Source organism: Ipomoea nil, unplaced genomic scaffold (assembly GCF_001879475.1).
Source record: "Ipomoea nil cultivar Tokyo-kokei standard unplaced genomic scaffold, Asagao_1.1 scaffold2926, whole genome shotgun sequence".
NCBI lineage: Eukaryota > Viridiplantae > Streptophyta > Magnoliopsida > Solanales > Convolvulaceae > Ipomoea > Ipomoea nil.
Window position 1 is genome coordinate 5,145,781 of NW_017619354.1, and position 16,434 is coordinate 5,162,214.

At 32.9% G+C, this 16,434-nt stretch overlaps 1 protein-coding gene across 2 annotated transcripts; it reads right to left on the reverse strand.

Moving 5' to 3' along the window:
- Window positions 1-440: 440 nt before the first annotated feature.
- LOC109161736 lies at window positions 441-4,594 on the reverse strand. 2 transcript variants are annotated; one of them, XM_019310227.1, is made up of 5 exons: window positions 3,898-4,588; window positions 2,876-3,859; window positions 2,317-2,622; window positions 2,044-2,135; window positions 441-1,700 (listed from the first exon to the last, which is right to left on the reverse strand). In XM_019310227.1, exons 2-5 carry the CDS (start codon window positions 3,848-3,850, stop codon window positions 833-835), a joined length of 2,241 nt encoding a protein of 746 aa, XP_019165772.1. In that variant the 5' UTR covers window positions 3,851-3,859; window positions 3,898-4,588; the 3' UTR covers window positions 441-832. The 2 variants fall into 2 exon arrangements, with proteins under 2 accessions (XP_019165772.1, XP_019165773.1); XM_019310228.1 differs by having other exon boundaries at window positions 2,317-2,547; window positions 2,876-4,594.
- Between the last annotated feature and the right edge of the window lie 11,840 nt (window positions 4,595-16,434).

Below are 16,434 nucleotides of genomic sequence, written 5' to 3' on the forward strand. Positions count from 1 at the left end.
TGCCAATTCGTATGCACTAAGGACCTGATCGGATTTGAACTTAAGCACTCAGGTCGAGACTTAGCTCGATAGAGTAAGAGCAAGAGCTCATTAAGCTGATAAGAGAAACAATCATCAAGTCTTGTTGGTCAGTATTCTCCTGAAATAGGATTAGGTCAAGAAATGGTCCCCACCAAGTGGATAGTCGGATCCAATCAGGTCCTTAGTGCATACAAATCAACATATCAGGATATATTTCCTATCAGTGTATTAGTGTAATATACAGAATTGAATAATCTGTTTTATCTCAACTAAAATTTAAATTGTTAATAAAACCACACATTTATATATATATATATATATATATATATATATATATATATATATATATATTATGTTCAACACTCTGGGCACTTCACAAGGGCACAAGTGCACAACAAGAAATCATGGCTACACAAGAATGGCATACAAAAATGGTGTAAATTAAGCAATTAAGATATCTCACTGCAGCAACAAATCCAGAATCACAACACAAGGAGAGGCCATTTTACCTCTTCTTCTACACAATTTTTTCTTGTGTATAGTTTAAGAATCAAATATAGTTTTTTGTAAAGGAAACAAAAACAGATCTAACACTTCCCAGCAACTCCTCCATTCACATGATTAATAACAATGGCTACTCTCACATTCCCACAAACCTGCATTGAAGTTTATATATACATTTCCTGAACCTGTCTGTATGTTCCCCTCTGACCACCTAGCCGCTTAAGGGCATCGCTATTAATGCACACTTTATACGGGCAAGCAAACTCGAGTATAGACGTATGTTTGAACATATGCAACGGAATGGAATTTATCTTCTCGCTTTGGTTTCTGGTGTTGGCGATGGCTGCGACCCAGCACCGAGGGCTGCTGCAGCTGATTCTACGTGTGTAAGCAGGTACTCGTATATCTTCTTTCGTATCCTATCGATGGTGTCAGAGGAGATGTGGGTTGTTGTTGTTTCGTCGTCCTCGTCATCATCCTTGCTAGCCCCGATCTCGTCCAGCCAGTCATTCACGCTCTTCAGCTGAGTGAGCATGCCCGCTATTTGGCCGTTGTCTGATAGGGCCGAGGCATCCACATCGGCGTCTAGAAACTTCTCCACGAATCCTAAGAACCAATCTTGGGACTCGACTCGCAGCATCTCAGCCAGGTCCACTGCCTCGTCAAGGCCATCCCCTCTCGCCCATTCTTTCGGAGGCAAGACTTTCGGCTTCTGACCCACCGCTAACCCATCCGCTTGCCTACGTGAAGGAGCGTTCTTGGAAATGACCGACTGACGGGATTTTGCTTGCGGTTTCGCAGCTGAACTTTTACCGGTGTTCCCAAGGACTAATATGGGTTGATTCCCGAGGACGGAGTTCGGGCTTGGAGCGGGAGCCGAAGTGGCATTTTGACCGGAGGTCGCTTGCTTGCTGTACACCGAGAAGGACGACAAATTGGTAACTAACGCAGCATTGACCCACGAAGCTGCCTGTTTGCATCTCTCCGACACTACCTTTTCCGCTTCTTCAGATGGCTTTTCTTCCTGATCGGACGAGGACCCAGCCGTGGCAGTCTTGGCAATAGCATCAGCAACCTGCCGAGCGTTACTCAAACTAGAATGTAGGGCCAAGAACTGTTCTACTGCAGGCTGCGGGTTATCCTCACTTGCAGAAGAGCTCAGTTCAGAATACGTGCTGCCACAACATAATAATATCATGAGAGATTGAAAATTGCAAACCACTCAGGGCAATGAAACGTTAAAAAATGTACAATCAAAAGCCCAATCTTAATATATCAAACCCCGCAGTGTTGCAAAAATCGGGCCTAGGCGCCGATTAATCGCTCTAGGCGCCCGCCTAGGCGGTCCCCAGGCGCCTAGCGAGTTTTTCAACCTTGCAAACCCGTTAAAATAATGTGAATAAAAGACATGAATAAAATGCTTGAGTGAACCAAGAACTAGTAATATGTCAGCAAGTGAAATGATTTCGAATTGAAAAGTTCGCTCCTTTTGACAGTCCCATGTTAGAAAGCAGATACCTTAAACATCTGAGCAAACTTTCGGCAACTGAAGCCTCTTGTATTGCCTCAATTGCTGCCATCTGAGCTGCATCTCTGTGCTTTAGAACTTCCTGTAATATTTAAGTACAAAGCTCATTAACTATAATGTGCATATATCATATATGTGTGTTACGCAAAAACAATATTTCATAACTCAAGTGCGCGATTACTCCTAGTAATGGAATGAAGCTCAACGGGTCAGTTAGAAGATGGAAAAATATAAAAGAATAGAACAAATAGATACAGTACTACCTTTCCAAGCTTTGCAAGAGAAGACGGCAGTGGAGACCAGGAAACACTTCCATCTGTCAATCTCCTGTTATTGATAGAAACTTTGACCAAATTTCCTGGTAATCCATTGTTGACCTCCCCACTTGACTTCTTCCCAGAAGAAGTTTTTAGCTTGCTGGACTTCTCCACATCAACACGATCTCCATTTGTAGAAATCCTTTTAGTAGATGACGTATGTCCCTTACTTTCCTCCTTGGATGATTTTACAGAAATTTCCTTACTTTCTTCCCTAGATGGCATCCTTTCACTCGTCGATTTTCTTGGAGTCTGCATCAGATGGAATAATTATAGTAATACCCAATAAATGGAAATTAATTGGTTTAAAGAAATGCCACAAACTCATAGATATAAAAGTTTCAACCACAATCCACTAATTTTAGGAATAAAGGAAGGAATTCTTGTAGACAAAAAGATATGCTTCTGGCATGGGATAAGTTCATGTTAACCGAAACCAAAATGAAAACGCATTTCTTTTGAAGATTAACAAATTACTATAAAGGCTGCATAGCAAGTGACTCACCGAAGTACTCCGAGCTTCAGGCTTCAAGTCACGTCTGATAGCCTTCAATCTGGGACTTTCTCTACCCTTGACATCCATGTTCCCTTCCCAACTCTTTCTCAAGGCCTTAGGCCCCAACTCGATCACTTGAACAATATTCTTTGCAGAATTCCCACTTACCGCCCTTTTTGTTGTTGGACTTGTCCCACGAATTGAACTCGGGGACTTCTCTCCCAACCCAGTCTTTATAGTTGCCTTCTCCAACCTCTCCAATCCCTTGATTTTCGCCTGCTGCTTAACCCCATTTGCAAACTTTTCAAAAGAATTCGGTAACGAGTAACAACTTGTTGGAGACGAAGGTATTGATTTCGAACTAGATGATTTCGACTTCACCAAAGTCTCCTTCCTGTCAACTAAATTCAGTGTCAGCTTGGACAATTGAGACTTGGATTTAGTCAGCACAGGTGCTCTCTTTTCTGTTTTCTCCTCTTTGGCACTACCATTCAATCTCAAAACACCAGATTTACTATCCTTCCCTCCAACATGATTGTGGCTCACCATTGATTGAGATTTCGATTTGGATTTCGATCCCGGGGACAAATTGGCATTGCCATTGAGGAAACCTAAAGATTTAGTTGCAACTATATCCTCAGGGGTGCCAACACAAGGGTGTCTCCCTGGGACAGGCCTAACCCCCCTAAGAATAGGCACAGGAGAGGCAGATTCAAGCCTCTCAACATGTATGAACTGACCCAATTGAATCTTATCACTGAGGATGAGATCATCATGTTCATCAGGCAAAGACACATAAGTGGCATGAGAGGAATCTGATACCTTTAGGTAGAAGCCTTGGTTAGGGAAAAGCTCCCCCCCAGCCAGTGCAGGAACAATGCTCACCACTTGCAACAGAGATGACCTATGCTCCCCTGCAACTTTCACATCTGTGTTCATATGCTGAAGCAGCTTCAAAAGAACCCCAGGCACCAGAGTAGCCATTCTTGAAACCTCCAATATGCGCCACCCCTCCTCAACAAATGAATCACACCCAGATTTCAAATGGGAGCACCACAAATCTTGCAAGAAAGGGGATTTGGAAGGGGAGATTTTTACGCCCAATGCCCTATTATGAAAAAAGGGTCACATCCATGGATTCCTAAACAGAAAGGGCTCACATTTCATACCCTATAAAAATTCAATAATGCAAGTACAACTCAAACAGGCCAAAGAAAGTCACAATTTTTTTAATGTCCCAACAGTGTTTTTATTTTTATTTTTATTTTTTTAAACAAAATACAAGAATGCAAAAAAAAACAGTAACCTTATTCAGATTTGCTACCAAATCAAACTAAACCCAGCACATGATCCGGGCAGAAAGATTCAATCTTTGGGCAATATTACTGGTCAACGATGGCAAGGAGAAGACCCAACCATCCAAAAGGACTAAAACTCATGGAGGCTCTGCATTTATACACCTGTGAGCAAAATAGAGGGGGGAACAAAACAGTGTATCTGCAAAATCCCAGATTGAATAAGTAAAAAAATAAATAAGAAAGAATAAATATCAGCAATGATTAATGCGTATAGGTGAGAACAAAGGAAGAAGGTGTTATATTGGCTTTGACAGCCCTGGAAAAATGGGAAGTTTCAGTGGGGGGGTGAAAGGGGAAGTATATGAGGGATAGAGATGGGCAGAGGAGACTTGGAGAAGTGTCCAAAGGGAAGTGGGTTCTCAACATGGGAGGTCCTCAAATTTAGCAGAGAAGTGTTTTCTTTTTTTTTTTTTTTTTTTACAGTATTAACTCTATTACAATATGGTATCTATTTATTACAAAGGAAGGGGAATACCCATACAATTTATGCCTACACTGAGGCTCGAAACTTACACCTCTCACATAGGAGAGCAATCCGATACCAGTGGACTACAAGCCACTTGGTACAATATGGTATCTATTCTATATTTTCTCTAATTATTACAGTTCAAATCAATATTCTATCACCGGAGTTCGATTTTATGATCTTCTTTCAAGATGAGGGACATAAATATCATCTGGGTACAAAGTGCTTGGCGAGGAATGTATTTGTGGAACATGTACTAAAATAAAATTTATATTTAAAAAAAAAAAAAAAACATAATTGATGCCAGACTAGAAACAATTCACTTCCATGATTGTTATATACATTAGCTTAGCTCTCACATATGCCAGTCTGCTCAAACATTGTTTTCTCTTTCTTTGATAAATAATGATTCATTGTCCTTAGTCTGGCCACACCATTACTGCTTTTGCCATCTCATTGGGAAAATCTCCGGGTTTCTTTTTTTCATAAAAATGGAAAACAAGAAAAAAAAAAACATAGAAGTGATTTATTTGAATAATAAAGAGGGGAGGATGAAATTAAAATATATGTTCTATCTCAATTAAAAATAGTTGGATTACACATTTATGTTTATATATTATATATATGTTCAACATATGAAAATTGGTAAAATTAAAGTAATCATTTTAATAATTAAAACCAAGTTTATTATGACACTTGTCTAGGCATAAATACTTCAATGTTACTCATGTGAAATTCAATGATATCTTTATAGTTTTGAAGAGAGATTCAAATTATTATATCTTAAAAGTCATAAAATCGTATATAGACATTCTTACCTGTTAAAATAGCTGTGGCAATTAGTAACGCATTATGATACTTGCTTATTTCAAGGAAACAATTCAAACAAGTAATCAAAAAAGTGTATTTTATAGGTCTAAAATAACTTCAAACAATTCAAATATGAATATGAATATACATGTATGTCAACAAATGTAATGTAAATATTTTCAAATACACGATTATAATTACATAAATATCACTACATAATTAATATAGATGGACCAATGATATTAATCTACATTTCTCACGATATATACCATTAGTTCTCACCTAATTTTCCATGTATATATAGGTTTGTGTTAATTTTGTTGATAAATGTAAGGTGAGGGATTGTTAATTATTTTGAGTTAAAATGGAGTGCGAAATGGAGATAATGAATATATATTGTGTGGAGCATTAAAAAAAATATATGGATAGGTGTCATTTTATGCAGGTGGGCGTTCATGTGCAGGCCAATGGGGGTGTCGGTTATAGAAATGTGTCAGATCTTTGGAGATTCTTGGAATAACAAATACTACTGTTTTTTGTTTCTAAAGTGGACCCTAATACCCCTCTCTCACTCTCTATCTCTCTCTGCATACATACATGATAAATCATTATTATGTAGATTATCCATTATGCTATCATGCTATCAAATAATGTGCTTTCAATATACAAATAATATACTTTTAATATATTAAAAATTAAAAATATATATTATATTAAAAAAATAGATTATTTTATATAATATAAATTTAATATATGAATAACATATTTGTTAATATATTAAAAATATTTTTTATTATGATTCACACAATAATTTATCCGTACATAATACACCCCCTCTATTCTATAGTTTTTGAAACGTCAGTCGGCCCTTCTAGTTTAATCAAAGTCTTGTCACTGTTTTGTTTTGTTTTTTTCTTTCTTTTTAAAAAAAAATTGAGAATATATAATTTCATTTTGTTCTTAGATTTATAGGTGTCAATTTACTTTTAGTTTTTTTTTTAATCATAATATCCTCATTTGGTCCTAATATTATTATGATATGATCATTTTTTATCATCAGTCAAGAAAATCATTGAAATGCCATTAGATACAAGAACATTTCGATCTTCTTTATACAAAATAGGTTGACCCGCTATAATTTTTTATGTTTATTGTTTGGAAAAAATCAAAACTGAAGACTGAAATACAATTGTATTTGACGAAATTTAAATTGTTTTGTTGATGGATGACCAAAAATGGTCATGTCACAATAAAAAAAAAAAAAAGACTAAAATAAACTCTCATCTATAAATCTAGGACAAAAATTGAAATTAACTCTACAGAAGTATAACGAAATGCTACTACGTCTATTATTATGTAGCAAACTGATAGTTTGTTCTAAAATTTACAATGATTATATAGTGGATCATAGTTCACACATAAATGTGAATTATGATCAAATACGATAACGTATCAACTAATGATAATTGCAACATTATTACTGTTATCATCGTCAATCAATAAAAATACTGCTACGTGCAATTGAAAAGTCATTATTTATTTATACATTATAGATTAATTGTTTGTATACATAATATAATGTATTCATTATTTGATCATATATTGTAGGTTCATTATTTGGACATGTATAAAATAATTTATTATACGTAAAATTCATTATTTGAACATGTAATAATACTTCATACACAATTATTTAAAAGTTCATTATTTGTATATTCTCAATTAGAACTTTTTCATGATATATTTGTTATGCATTGCTTTTATTTGTGCAAAAAGAAGAACATAAAAAATAAATTTGAGTTGAAAAAAATTAAGATATGTTAAGTGCAATAGCAACATGGATCGGACTCTAGTTCACGAATCCACGATATAACTATTGGTATAAATAAATTTTAACTTCTTAATGAGTTTGAAATATTTAGCTATAAGGCTGTATTTAATTTAATTAGTATATATGTCTATTATTAGTCCCCTATTTAAAATAAAAATAAAAAATTAAGTGCACCAATTTGTTTAATGGTGTATTTATGGGGAATAATAAGCACATGCAGATGGATATGTCAATAATAATGTAACCAAAGAAAAACGCAAAATCAATGTATTATATATGAAAGCTAGAAGGAACCATAAGGTAGTTCAATTCACTCACTAATTAATGAGGCAGTCATGTAATTACAATCTAAATAATTAATGGGGTGTATAATTACGAATTAATTAATTTAGAAAATTAAAGGAGAAGCAAATTAAATGATTAAGAAGTGTGTTACACATGTGGGCAATAATAAAAATGTTTGGACTAATGACCACATATATAGCTAGGAAGCTGCCATAGATAATAATTGTCAACCCTAATGGTATAAGCATGTTTCTGTCTTAGACTGCGATGCACAACCTAACTCTCTAAACAAGTCATTGCACATAAGACATTTGGCCACTTATTATCTAGCTATTACAGCTAAGTATATATTGGATTTTTTTTACTGCTTGATATATTAAAGAATAATGTATCTAATAAGTAATAATTACCAGGACTATGTGGTCTAATGGTATCCGGGTTGGACTTCCATTTGGAAGGTTGTGAGTTCGAGCCTCAGTGGAGGCGTTATTGGCTCTTTGTGTTTCAGTAAGTTGAGAAAGTATATGAACAGATACTACAATGTAATAGGGCCAGTAGCATTCAAAAAAAAAAAAGTAATAATTAATAATATAATAAGCACATTTAAACGGTTTAAAAGACTCAGTTTCAATTCATTGAATCGGGAGGTGGACCTTATTTAGACAAGTAACTTACTATTTAGGCATACAATACATTATCAAAGATTTTCGATCGTCATATGACTCGATGTCGAAAAGTATTATCATGTAATATTGTAATAGGTGGGTTAGAACCAATATATATGTCTCACTATTAAACAAAAAAAAAATTATATTCCATTCACTTGTGTATGTATTACTGGACCCAACCCTTCCGGCATTCCCTAGGTCTTAATTTATTTACACCATAAGTAATTTTACCGTATAGTTCGTTTGAAGTATTGGACCAAACAAGTGATCGATATCTTATAATATTAAACAAACATTTTTTTTTAATATGTAGTAGTTTTATGTGTAACATTTCTTGGTTGGAATTTTATGAAATGCCATTTTCTTTGATGTTGTGTTAGCATCACATTCTCATCACCAATATTTTATGAAGTGTATTTCACTCTTTGAAATCATTTTTTTCCGACCATCAAAAAGTGATATAAAATTGTCAAAATTCGATTAGAAACTCTTGTTTCGACCACTTTGGAGATCCGCAAAAGCCTTCATCGATATTTTTGACTACCACATAGTCACATACAGTGATCGGAAATAGCGTTCACTTTAATAAAGTAGTCGGAAAAATTCGTCATAGGTGAGAAAGTTGTTGTGCATCGTTTTTTGATCACCCGCGGTTGAAAAACTAGAGGCATAGAAAATACAATTTGCGTAGTTCCAACCAATGCGAAATTGAAATACCAAGGGAGGTACATGGAACTCTAATTCCATGAAAATGAGATAATTGCAATCCTCTCCAACCAAAAGAGTGAATTTGCTTGTCTTTGGAATTAGGTAGAAATTAGATGGTAGTGGAATTCTAATTCTCTCCAACCAAACGAGTTGTAATAAGGAGTTTGGTTGGAAGGTTGGAATTATGAGGGAAATGAATTGCAATTTCATGAGAGATCATTTGGTTTGGAGGTATAAAATTACTGGAAGTTTAAATTTCAGTGTTTGTTATACATGAAAATTGAAATGAAATAAGTAGTATAAAATCCAAAATCTTCATACTTAGACAAATTTAGGCAAATATACTATACCTATAGCGGCTATACGTGATAGAAATTTTGGTATTGAAAACACACAGACCATATTCAAATTTTTGGCTTTTGAAAATTTATGTAACACGATCTAAATAAACCTTATAAATATTATAGATTTACACTTTCCAAATGTTAATTTTTATTTTTATTTTTAAATAAAAACTTGTGTAAAACCGTCTCACGAATCTTTGCTCATGTTACGGGTTGGGTCAATATGAGAATGTAGTACTTACATTGAAAAATGTAATACTAATTAAATAATATATTACTTATAAGGGAAAGTATAATACTTTTAGGAAAAATGTTATACTTTTACATTTTAATTTAAAAGTATTATACTTTTCTTTATAAGTAACAAACACTTTATTCTTGATTAGTATTATATTTTTCAGTATAAGTATTACATTTCCAAATTAACCTGACCCGTCTCACATGAAAGTCACTCATAATTTTAAAGATTTCAAAATTTAATTATAAACTTATAACCGATCAATTAACTAAAAAAAAATCAATTTAATTAATTTAGTAATAGAAATTTCAGTTTGGTTAACCATTAAAATTTTCAGTTAATTGACCGATGAACCAAATACATACCCCTACTTGTTGTAGTAAAATTATATTATTAAACAAATTGGAATAATTTAGGTAGGATAATTGTTGTAACTTCACATCTAAAGGGCCGGCTAGTAGTCTAGAAGCAAGCTGATAGTTAAAGACTTAAAGTGGAACCTTGGGATTTCTTGATTAGTTGATGTAGGACATGCATTTATTATGTAATCCACTTGTTTATTAACTAATATATTTATATTAGTTAGGCTGCAACCTGCAGGTGGAATCCTATAAAGGGTCTTTTTTTTTTTTTTTTTTTTCCTCATGTTGTTTTAGATAATAAAATCTTACGTCAAATAGTTGATATATATATATATATATATATATATATATATATATATATATAATAAATAAAAAAATCACAATAATGCATCTTTTTTATTGAGTAAATATTTATGGGGATATGTATTAAATGGAATAAAGGGGTTAGGTTTATTGAAATGTAATACTAACTAATTAAGAATAAAATGTTTATTAGTTATATGAGAAAATGTAATACTTTTAAATTTTAATGTAAAAGTATTACATTTTTTATCAAAGTATTACATTTTCTTTTATAAGTGCAACATTACTTATAAGGAGAATATATAATACTTTTAATGAAAAATGTAATACTTTTACATCAAAATATAAAAGAATAACATTTGCCATCAAAATATAAAAGTACTGACCCGATACAATTCGACTCACGGATAAAGTCTCATACAAATGTAACCCTTGGATATAGGGTTGCAAACGATTGATATGAGAGATTCAGAGGTAGTTGAGTTGCTTAAAATTTTAAATTTGGTGTTTGTCCTCTAATTGATGTTTAAAAAAACGCATAATGAAACATTATGCAATTTCATTCAAAGTGCTGAATAGGAAGGAGAGATGCATATTCAACATACTTTCTAGGGGAAAAAGAAAAATAAAGTAGTCAAATTTTTAACCAAAGCGGTTATGCTACACAATTAGGGTTTGAAGCTCTTTAGTTTGTTCTCCGCTAGCCTCGTTGTCGTCAATAATATGAGATGATAGAATTGGTCAAGTTGACCAACATGTGATTCTTGGTAAAGATTATATTATTAATTCCTTGTAGATGACTCTATCATTTCTATCACCCAATAAAAAAATTAATAAAAAAAAATCACTTAAATTATAACATTGTCAAATTGATGATTAGAAAACAATTAAAACACCGTGAATTGTTCAAATCATTCTCTCAAACGTAACATAATGCATGATATATTGAAATAAAATCTATTGGACCGGAGTTTTATAAACATATTTTGTCGAGAAATAAGTGACAAAAATTTTGAAAAATATTTAAAATTTTAATTTGCCATGATCGAGTATATATACAAAGGTGATTAGGGCGACAGGTTTGTTGGTGACTCATTACCTAATGATAATTAGTTGCTTTTTAGATGGATTAGGTATAATAGTTAATGTGCAAAAGGTAGAAAAGAAAGTGGTTAGTGGTATAATTATCAACAAAGTTGGTTGAAGATTAGGCATCAAGTTTCTTCTTTGCTCATTAATTAGCATCCAATAAACAATTATACATAAAATTTTAAAAGTCAATTTTACTTAACAATCAACCATGCATCTTCAAGAATACTATACTTTTTGTTTTTCTCATTAGCCCATGAACAAAAATGTTATTTTTCGGAGAAATGTATAGTTCAGCTCTCTAAATATAATGATATAATCTATATTTTTCCTTAATAATAGACAGACTACATTTCTTCACTCAATTATTGTCTATACATGGTAAATTTTACCCAATTCCTAACCGGACGATTGCAATATCGACAAAGTAATATTTTTTTGAAAGTATCGACAAAGTAATATAGAATCCTTAACTTTGAAGTACTTTTATGTAATTCTAAAGTATTAGTTAAAAGATTAGGATAGCTTATTTTACTGTTAGGAGTATAATTAAAGGGGAATGGTAGCTACCTTAAAAAAAGAGAGGGGGGAGGTGGGGAATGGTAGTTTAAAATTGCATAAAAGCTAAGCCCTCCAAATTTTATAGTTACAAACTGCTTTGTTGGTATATATTTAATGATTTTGATAGGGTTTGGATAAATTTTACCACCATGAGAATATTTGAGAGCAAAAAATATGGATGCACTACATTTGCTTTTTTCGGAATAAACACTTCCGGTAATAATTGGCTAGCAAATTAATTAGACGACAGAACTAAATGCGATACAAATTACATAGTCATACAATTAATTATAATAATAGTCAATGATCAAATGTGATTCATGTATAATAATGAGAATCGAAATTTTCTCAAATTGAAAAAATGAATAGCAAATGAGGTGAGGCATTAAAAGGGTTGGTTGGGTGATATTGACTTGGCACTGTAATTGAACCTCAAATTTTGACTTATTATACATTCATACCCTCCAATGTACTGCCGCACAACAATAAAGTTATTCACACCAAAATGAAACACATGATCCACCTACTTCCACCCCCTTCCACTCCAACTTTTACGGTTCCCATTCATGAAATAATATTTTAGATAAAAGATTTAAAAGTTCGAAAAATAAGTTTAGTTCAAACTTCAAAGAAAGTTAAGTAAGATTTAGAATTAAATTTAGGTGCCATTGATTTTTGGGCAACTTATATCATACAACAAGGTCAATATGGTATCACAGACCCTGAATCAAAACGACAAAGTATACAATTTATACTTGTAAGGTACAAAATTTCAGAGCACAAGATATAAAAATTTACAACACAAGACACATACATATGTTATATATTTACTTATTTTTCAAATTTGATTTAGGTACATAATTTGTGTTAATAGGCACAAAATTTCACAATTCAATACACATAAATTCATAACATAAGACACAATTATTAATGTATTTCAGGTAAAAAATTCATATACTCTTAGGTGTCATTGACTTCCGGTTTAGTGTTAGTGCAGTAACTTAGCCCAAATCAAGTACGCCCACTAGGCTTAGCTCAGAATGAGGGTTAGTGTTTTTTAAGTAAAATACCAGGGGAAACCGATGTTAGTAACTTCTCACTGGAATTCTTCTTATATGTGGAATGCCTTCTTGGTCTTTGACTCTCTGAGCACAGTTTCATGCCAAACATTCAACTCATTGATTGAATGACACGCCAACTTAGTAAGCCTATCAGCAACCTCATTTTGTTCCATGTAAGTGTGCTTAATGACGAGGGTTAGTTAGCATAATGAATTCAGAAATTAAGATTAGCTGCTGTTGAAACATTAGCATATCTTGGAGACTCGAAACAATTACTAGACATGGGATTGAGGCCAATTGTTGTACTAATAAGAGAGTAAAAGGAACATGAATTGTCTACCACTAAAAACTTATTACACATCCGCCATGCTTTCTATGAATAAATATAAATGCTATGTGCTTAGGATGTTTGCTTTTTGCGATTTTCTTATCCAACCCAAATGAATATCAATAAAACATTAACTCTAAGTGGAACATGATACCAAATATTTATACCTGTGCTATATAAACTTTAATCATTGTACTAAAGAAGTAAAAGGAACTCGAATTGTCTAACACTCCAGCCTCACACTTGCACTCATAATCATACTTTCTAGTGATCAATATAGAGACTACATGCTTATATATAATTTCTTATCCAACTCACATATTAATTAGTAGCATCAATCAAGTCTAAACACGGCATTATTCATACCAAACATCTGGCATGAACATGCGACACTCCAGGGCTCTAAGGAAAGATCCAAAATAAATATAATCCCAAAAGTGAATCCGAATAAGTGTAGATATACATACATACATTACAAGCACACGTGAAGAGGGAGGGGGATAGTCAGTCCGCATATGAAATTGGAATTGATGCTTCACTATACATAGGCTATGGTTGTCTAGTTGGGAATGAAACAGTTTGGTTGGATATTTATATTTATTTATTTACAGATCCAGATGAATAAAACAAAGGGAGTTCGAGGCTGGAAGGTAGAATAGACCAACCATTGAAGTGGATAATTTCGTGGGGCCATTTTGGGCAGGGAATAATCTATGTACCCAGTAGCCCATCCATTCACCCACACCCTTCAACCTTTCCAACCCAACCTATCCTGTAACACTGGAATACAAACAAAAACTTCCCATATCTACAACCCTACTAATATTTATTATTATAATCGTTATTTTTATTACCTAAATTTCATCGGACAATACCTGCCACTACAAATAAGTTTTAAGGAGCCTATTATTATTCATTGTTACAAAATATACAAGTTTTACTGTATAAAAAAAAAAAAAAAAAAAAAAAAAAAAAAAAAAAAAAAAACAATACAACTTACAGAGTACAAAACATACATATTAAAAGTTACATTACATATGTAAGAAAAAAAAAAGTACAAATTTACATAACACAAAATACTCCTTACGTGGTATACTAACCAACATTTGTAAATTTCAATCAAAATAAACAAATAGAGCCTACTGACCCTGGCAATTTCTATCTCGTCGCTTTAAGAAATAACTTTGAATTTCACCAATACGATATGCAAAAAATAAAATAATTCACTTTTTCATACATTACCAGAGTGTTCCCCTTGCCAACTGAAAATAAGATGACTCTTTTTTGGAATTTAAATAAAAACATACAAATTTAACTTAATAATATTGCGAGATATAACTTGTGTTATTTTAAATTCGAGTCTTGTGAATAAACAGGTTTTTTTTTGGTCATGCAAAATAAGAAACAGACTGCAATAGTAAAATTTCTCAAAAGCTTGGTTACAAAACAGGTCTACAGTATAGAGAGCAACATGTTTACCAATAAAATAAGTTAATACCTAGTTCAAATACTTGGGAAAAATACTGTGCCACATATATGATACCAAACTTAGATAGGAATAACATAGGCTGATTAAAATCCATAACAAAACTAAACATCATTGCAATTTATAATATCATAACATCATAATTTAACTACTGGTTGGACAAAAAACCACTACACATCAACTGTCGATTTCAATAGTTTGATTGACTGTGAACAATTTCTACTCAAAAAGTAATGAAAACCATAAAGAAGAATAGCCCTTCAAAGGTAATACTACTGATGAAGAAGCCCTTCACAGGTCTTGAACACTCAAACCTGTAAAGATTACACAACAAGAAGTTAACCTTCATGATATGCTGATTTATCTATCAGTAATTGTATAAATGCAGCACAAATTTAACATATAAGTGACAATAGCTCCCCAAAACCAAAACGTATGAAATGATCTGGTTGCAGAATATTACATATGTAACATATTACTGACAAATATCTCCCCAAAATCAAGAATGTGTGGAGTGAATTGGTTGCAATTATTGATAAGTAATCACGTACCTTAATAAAACATATAAAATCATACCTAAACTACAACCTACTTTCACCATCTACTTACACAAAAAGGACACAAAAAAAAAAAAAAAAAAAAAAAAAAAAAACTTACAAGGGGAATATGTCTGCACTAAGAATGATCAGAGATGAATGGAAAAAACATAGTTCATACAACCACAAGAAGCAACATTGAGGCTAAGGCTTAGTTAAGTTTACTAGAATTATACTCTGTACCAACATCCTTGTACAATATGCAGACTCAACCAAGGTAGATTACTAGTCTTGTTTTAGGAAATGCATTTTAAACTTTCTAAAATTAGGGAAACAATACTGAAACTTCTAAAAAGTTCACAACACACTCAACTTGAGAGTTTCTGTGCATCATAGAAGCCAACAAGTAAATCCAATTAGTTTAATATCTTAACAATTACATTGAAGGTGTAGAAAATTCAATTAGAACTAATATTCTTCTTAACCTCGTACAAGCTAGATGAAACAACAAGAAACATAACACAATACCATGCCAATAAAATGGATTATCAACAAAGTTTCAAACAAAAACATCAATCAGTTGAGCAAAGAGGACAGACCGATCTCTACAAATACATTTAGAGCCAATTACATTTAATAAACACAGGTGTTCAGGCTAACCTGGAGGAAGAGATTGCTTCAGTTTGTCTGCTTTCTCCGAGTCAAACACACACAGGGTGTACAGGTACTTGGAGCAGCGAACCTTGAACTTGACAACATCCTTTCCCCTCTTGATCTTCACTGATCGTGCATCTTTCCTTCTGGCAGTAAGAAGGAAGTCCTTGATCTCATGAATTTGCTTGGGCTAAAGTTCATTGGAACACAGAGAGTAATAGAAATTAGAGCAAGTTATAACTCAACTCCGGAACAAACCATAATAAGATAAAACAAGGACATCTGTTTTTTAATAGTACAAATAGTAACATTCCAAGCACTAGAGAAGCACAAAAACCTAATAAACAACACTTTTTCCAGTATTAGACAACTAACACAGTTTTAATTAGATATGTTTGGAAAACCAGCAAAGAATACACAGCATTTCCCAAACACTTCCTAAAAGTTTTAAGCATCCAGTAGACACATATCCCAGGATAA

Excerpts from the sequence above, each read along its gene's own strand:
- LOC109161736 (XM_019310227.1), bottom strand. The coding sequence starts at position 3,850 with ATGGCTACTCTGGTGCCTGGGGTTCTTTTGAAGCTGCTTCAGCATATG. Across the intron at positions 2,623-2,875 it reads CTGAAGCTCGGAGTACTTCG|ACTCCAAGAAAATCGACGAG; the intron begins GTGAGTCACTTG and ends CATCTGATGCAG. Across the intron at positions 1,701-2,043 it reads AGTTTGCTCAGATGTTTAAG|CACGTATTCTGAACTGAGCT; the intron begins GTATCTGCTTTC and ends ATGTTGTGGCAG.